General features: G+C 32.9%; 1 protein-coding gene across 1 annotated transcript; it reads left to right on the top strand.

Moving 5' to 3' along the window:
- The first annotated feature begins 3,750 nt into the window (after positions 1-3,750).
- Positions 3,751-6,724, top strand: LOC106763889 (laccase-4). Its single transcript, XM_014648061.1, has 6 exons — positions 3,751-3,901; positions 4,240-4,391; positions 4,482-4,726; positions 4,893-5,021; positions 5,134-6,057; positions 6,179-6,724. Exons 1-6 carry the CDS (start codon positions 3,806-3,808, stop codon positions 6,307-6,309), a joined length of 1,677 nt encoding a protein of 558 aa, XP_014503547.1. The 5' UTR covers positions 3,751-3,805; the 3' UTR covers positions 6,310-6,724.
- Positions 6,725-7,055: the final 331 nt, after the last annotated feature.

The following is a 7,055-nucleotide window of genomic DNA, read 5'->3' as shown; positions in this document are numbered from 1 at the left end:
AAGGGACTATTTTGACTCAAAAATTTAAAAGTAAGGACCAATTTCAAACACTTTTCTAAAGAGGGACTAAATTGAGATTTGTCAACCAAACTAGGAACAAAGTTGGATATTAAACCAATATTTTATATTTTTCAAAATATATTATTAAAAAAATTATTATTATTATTTTAAAAAAATTAGACAAATATATAGGGTTTTTTTAAATATGTAATATTTATTAATGTTTAAATAGATAGCACTTTATTTAAATAAGTGTTATCTATTGTTAAACATCAATAAATAATACTTTTTTTTAGAAGTGTTGTCTATTGTTAAATATCAATAGACAGTGCTAATATAGATAGCGTTTAAAAGTGTTATATATGTTAAAGAAAAAGTATTATCTATGTTAAAAAAAACGTTATTTATATAATTTTTATTTTTTTGTATAAAATTAGAATTTAAGGTATCAAACGTGTTAATTACATCACCATCAGAGTGATCCAAACACCCTCGGTAAACGTGCATTATGATTGAGAGGGATAGAGAAGAATTTATCTACATGAATGTTTTAGGTGAATACATCATACATTATGTCATACATTACAATACAATTATTTAATTTTTGAAAAGAAAAATAAAATAAAGCCTTACGTGTATAAACCTAACCAACTATACATTTGTGTTTACAATGTACGTCACGACATAGTACATACTTCTTATTTGTAAAAAGTTTCATACATCATCACATTCACTCATTTAAATTCAATCAAGACAAACACAGATATTACCACGTTTGCATTTCTATATCAACATTCATTTATTATAGAAGAAAAATAAATTAATCATAAAAAAATTATGTCACTCTTTACTTTGTGATGCTTTGAAGTACTACAAAAGAAATTAGTTATCAGAAGCAAATTTATATGTGTCTGAAGGTATGCAAGGGTAACCAAAATCAAGTTTTTTAATTTTTTAATTTTTATTTTTTGTTCTAGAAGTTGTTTGCTGTTAAAATGCTGAAAGGTTAAAATAATATTACTTAAATTCACTAATATTTAGGCTTAAAATGCTTAGATATTACTTCATCTGTTTGAATTTAGTGGAAATAAAAAACAGGTAGAAAGTCGGCAGGAGTTAGAAAAATGTGTACAATTTTGAATTAATTATTAAATTGATGAATGTGATTATAAGAGTTGTTTAATGAGATGAACTGCCACCAACTCCTCCAATATCTGCTTTTCAAGAAAACAAACTTGTAATTTTCATCTGAAATATTAATCTCCCACTGTCAGCTATTCTTGAAAACCATTCTTCTTTTTGTTGGGCTACCATTAATACTTATATCACCCCCTTAAAGGTTAAAAATGTAAAATCCATAGAAAAATCTTAGTTCATCCACAATAGTATAATCAACTCTTTCTTTTTGCTAATGTAAAAAAGCTACATGCTTATTGAATCACAAGGTGCCATCTTATTATCTTATTATTATTTTTATGATAATTATCTTAAAAATTATGTCCATAATAAATTCTGATGAGATTATGGTAAAAAATAGGATTAAATATGTTTTTAGTCTCTATACTTTCAAGCGGTTTTGGTTTTAGTCTCTCTTTCAAAGTAAGGTACTTTTTATTCTCCATCTTAAGGAAACTTTGATTTTAGTCCTCCAAAACTAACACAGTTAAAAATCTGTTGATGTGTCTAACGTCTGTCCACATAGGATGACATGTATCCTTTGTAACATTTGCCACGTGTTTAGGCCTTCAGTAGGAGGAAAGTGAGGCCGAACGACATTGACTGTAAAGGTCGAACGGTGGAAGGCATGTAGAGGCTAGGTCAAACGGTGGACAAAAAAGGGAAGGGTCAGATCGAACGGTGGACAACAGGGAGCAACCAGGCTGAATGGAGGGAGGCGTGGGGTGACCAAGCCGAACGGTGGGAAGCAAGGAAGGACCTGAGCCGAACGGTTGAAGGATCACTAAAATCAAAGTGGACAGACGTTACAAAGGATACATGTCATCCAATGAGGACAAACGTTAGACACAAATTTTTATCAGTGTTAGTTTTGGAGGACTAAAATCAAAATTTCTTTAAGATGGAGGACTAAAAAGTACCTTACTTTGAAAGAGAGACTAAAACCAAAACCGTTTAAAAATATATGAACTAAAAACATATTTAACCCTAAAAAATATTGTATACTATCAATACTTAATCATTATTAGCACTATTAATGAATATCAAACAATAAATATATTAAAGAAAAATTATGTTATTAGAGATTATTTGTTTTGACTCACATTAGACTAATTTGCACTTATATAAATGAAAATAATTTTTATATTGCAATTAAATTTTGTGAAGATGAATAAGGCTAAAATTACTATCATTTTAACGAAAAAATTATTGCAATTTATCATGTTATTACATCATTCTCACACTAAGTTTTTACGTGTGAAACTAGGAAAATGTAAAACTCATTTTATAAACAAATTTTTGGTGATTGAGTTAAATTAAAAAGTATTTTTTAAAAATATTATCTAAAACTTGATGTATTCATTTAAAATCTTTGATGTTCGTCTAAAACATTTCAACGCAAAGTGAAAGGAATTAAAGCTTGATTCAAATAAAAGTGGTTTGGCAAGTGTGCCTAATGCGAATTGATTTGAGTTGGCAAAAATATTTCAAACAGATAAACTTTTACGTTATTAAAAACAAGTTATGAGTCACAGTTTCAATTTTTTATGATAATTCTTTTCTTACCATGATGTCATATGGAAGAATCTGTTAGAAACTACATTTTTAATATATTTTTACCATTAATATAATATCTTATTAAAATTAAATCATATTCAAGTAGCAACATAATTTCTACTTGTAATTTTCCTTCACTTTACTCTTAATAACATTTTCTCTTTTTTTAAGAAAAACAAATTCTTTAATTAACTATCACTATACAAATATTTTTCGCCAGTCTTATAGTTCTCTACATATATATATTATTCAATTAGATCTTTGGATTAAAAATTTTGCCCATAAAAAACAACTTTTCAATAAATTTATTCAAACAAAGTTTTAATTATAATGAATTATACCAAATTTACGTTTTCCATATGGAAGAAAGCAAATAATTAATTACAACAAGTTAAAAATTTACATTCCGTACATAAAAGATTTACTTTTACAAAAATATTAGATAGAGTTAGAGTCTCTAACTCAATTCTACAAAATTAATTTTAAGATGAGATTTTACACCGATTTAATACACTAAATTTTTTATCTTTGATCGATACAAAACTTCTAACAAATAACCAAACCAAAAACTACATAGTTAAAGATTTGATAATTTGTTGTGGTGTATCTGTCCTCTCCTTGACTTCATCGTGTATCCATTCCACCAATTGCCATGTTAGCTGAGAATCGTTGTACTTCACCCAATATGGTTAGACCAAACCCAGTATCTGATGTGACCACCTAGTCCATCACAAACAAATAAACATAACAAAAAAACATCACCCAGAAAACTCAACTTTCTTAGCTTCAAAAGTTGTCTTAGTTGATGGATAACTTGCTACTTTATGTGATATACAAGATAAATAATACAACTTTCTGCCCATCTTCTTTTTGTCTTCTGCTCTATATAATAATATTTTACTAATTCGTCTTAACTATTTCTTCAACCAACTGATTAAAAGGACATCACAACAGAGATCTATACCTCTTTATAAGCATGCCCCCTCTTACTTCCTTTGCATTGTGCATTCCACAAAGACAGCTACCTAGTCATAAAACAAAAAGCTAGGCAGAGAGAGAGTTCAAGCTGTTCATGGCCATCATCATGTGGATCAGAATCATTCTTCTATTAGCGGCTTGCATGCTTCCTCTTTCAGTGGAAGCCATGGTTCGCCATTACAAGTTCAACGTAGGTGCATTGCATATATGTAGCATTTCACTCTCATTTTACTTATCATCATATAACTTGCTTTCTCCATAGTTCAAGTCTTATTTCATGTAAAAAGTGTTTACTATTATGCTGTTTCTTAGTATAGAGGTCTTAACTTTTTACATCAACTAAACCTATATCTGGTTAGAAAAACATGCATGGTTATGTGTATATATGTGTATACATGCATATCTTTGGTAGAGACATATATATTGTTGAGCAATGCAAGGCACTCAAGTTTGGTGGATGTCTGAGACATGCAGTTACACTTTACTATGCTTGTTGATTAAACCTTAACTGGTTTATGTTATGTACAGGTGGTGCTGAAGAATGTCACAAGATTGTGTTCAACCAAGCCAATAGTAACTGTAAATGGAAAGTTTCCAGGGCCTACCATCTATGCTAGGGAAGATGATACTGTTTTGGTGAAGGTGGTTAACCATGTGAAGTACAACGTTAGCATCCACTGGTGGGTGTGTTAGAATTATTATATACTCTAAAGTCAAACTTTGACTTTTTCTTTTTTTTACTAATTTGATGGTGAACTAAAATTGAACAGGCATGGGGTGAGACAATTGAGGACGGGCTGGGCCGATGGGCCTGCATACATAACCCAATGTCCAATTCAACCGGGTCAGGTGTTTGTGTACAACTTCACCCTCACAGGGCAGAGAGGGACACTTTGGTGGCATGCACATATCCTCTGGCTTAGATCAACTTTGCATGGTGCATTGGTCATTTTGCCCAAGCTTGGAGTTCCTTATCCTTTTCCCAAACCCAATGCAGAGAAAGTTATCCTATTGAGTAAGTTTCTCTGCATTTTCCTTTATATTCTTTTCATACTGTTTCATTGAATTAGAGAAAAGAAATAAGATTTTGCTAACCAGTTAAGATATTCAAAACAAATTAGAGAAAAGAATACATTAATAACACATTTTGTCTTATATGGACATGTTTCATGCTTGTTCAGGTGAATGGTGGAAATCAGATACAGAGGCCATAATAAAGGAAGCATTGAAATCTGGGTTGGCCCCAAATGTGTCTGATGCTCACACCATTAATGGTCATCCAGGATCTGTTCAACAGTGTGCCTCTCAAGGTGAAACTTACTATAAGATGGAAATGATTTCATTCACAGATATTGTCTATTTCCTTTTGACAATTACAGAAATGGCAAAGACTGAATATATATAGTAACTTCCACCATGCAGGAGGGTACAAACTTCAAGTTCATGCTGGAAACACCTACTTGCTGAGAATAATCAACGCTGCACTGAATGAAGAGTTGTTCTTTAAAATTGCAGGTCATGAATTCACTGTTGTTGAGGTTGATGCTGTCTACACAAAACCTTTTAAAACCAACACCATAGTTATTGCACCTGGCCAAACCACAAATGTGCTTCTGAAAGCCAACCGTGCCACAGGCAAATACTTAGTAGCAGCCACTCCCTTCATGGATTCTCCTATTGCAGTGGACAATGTGACTGCCACTGCAACATTGCACTATGCAGACTCACTCAGTTCCACCATCACAACCCTCACTTCCTTACCTCCCAAAAATGCCACCCCAGTTGCTACCACCTTCACTGACTCACTCAGAAGCCTAAACTCCAAAAACTACCCTGCTAGAGTCCCTATAAAGGTTGACCATTCCTTGTTCTTCACTGTCAGCCTTGGAGTCAACCCTTGTCCCACTTGTGTCAATGGTAGTAGGGTGGTTGCAGCCATCAACAATGTTACTTTTGTGATGCCAAAAGTCTCTCTCCTCCAAGCACATTTCTTCAACATAAGTGGAGTTTTCACTGATGATTTTCCCAGAAAGCCTACGGTGGTTTATGACTTCACAGGAACACAACAACCTGCAAATTTGAGGACCAACAGAGGAACAAGGGTCTACAGACTTCCCTACAACTCCACTGTTCAGTTAGTGTTGCAAGATACTGGAATGATTACGCCTGAGAACCATCCTATTCATCTCCATGGATTCAACTTCTTCGTGGTTGGTAGAGGACAAGGGAATTTCAACCCCAAAAGGGACACCAAAAAGTTTAACCTTGTTGATCCTGTGGAGAGAAACACGGTTGGTGTTCCATCTGGGGGGTGGACTGCTATTAGATTCAGGGCTGATAATCCAGGTGAAGTAGTCAATTTTTAACTGTTTGATAAAACTATGAGGCTTCAATGTTCATAGAAAGATTAAAGATTTTGCATTGCTTGTCACATTCTTTTCTTAAATGTTTTTCTTTGTTTGGTTAGGTGTCTGGTTTATGCACTGCCATTTGGAAATTCACACTACATGGGGACTAAAGATGGCATTTGTGGTGGACAATGGTGAAGGACCAAATGAGTCATTGCTACCACCTCCAAGTGATCTTCCCAAATGTTAAGAAGAGAACCAAATGTACAATCTTTGCTTAAGGAGGAAGAGAAGGAAACATGTAAAGAACATATACTTTCCAAATGGACTCAACCATCAAAGCTAATAACAAGATTTTCTTGAAGCAAATGAAAAGAACAAGTTGAAAATAGGAAAATAAGACAAATTAACATGTCTTCAGTTTCTGTGTTATTTCCCTGTAATTTTTTCATTTTTTTTTTTGCATTATTTGTATTTCTCATCTCCTTCTTCTTGAAAAATAACTTGGGTTTTATATAATTATGTATACAGCATGAATCTAAATTTAAAGGGATGTGTTTGCATCAATAGTTCTGTTAAGTTGTTTATTGGTTCTGCAAAAATTTCAACACTGGTTCTGCAGTGTAGTTGAAGAGCATGAAATTTGTTTTTTCACTGTTAAGATCAAAATTATGTTTCCATGGGAAAAATCTTCAAATATTTACCATGTTCAAATGGATTAAGATAAACTTGAATTAATTGTTAATTTTGTATTGGTATAATCTTCGCCCAGATATGTGATTTTTCCTCACCCCTTTTCTAGAACTTTAGTTGTTTGTGCACTAGTGGAAAAACGCTGTTTAACGTCACCACATAGACATCGGTTGTTATGTGCACTGACGTAAAACGATGACCGGTGACAACTTCGTAATTAAGTAGGGCAAGTAGACGTCGGCCCCTGGCCTAACCGATGCCTAAAGAAGTCTAGACGTCGGTCCCCCTATAAGGCGACGTCTA

The sequence above is a fragment of the Vigna radiata genome, chromosome 6 (assembly GCF_000741045.1).
Source record: "Vigna radiata var. radiata cultivar VC1973A chromosome 6, Vradiata_ver6, whole genome shotgun sequence".
Lineage (NCBI taxonomy): Eukaryota > Viridiplantae > Streptophyta > Magnoliopsida > Fabales > Fabaceae > Vigna > Vigna radiata.
This window is presented reverse-complemented; position numbering and strand designations above follow the sequence as displayed.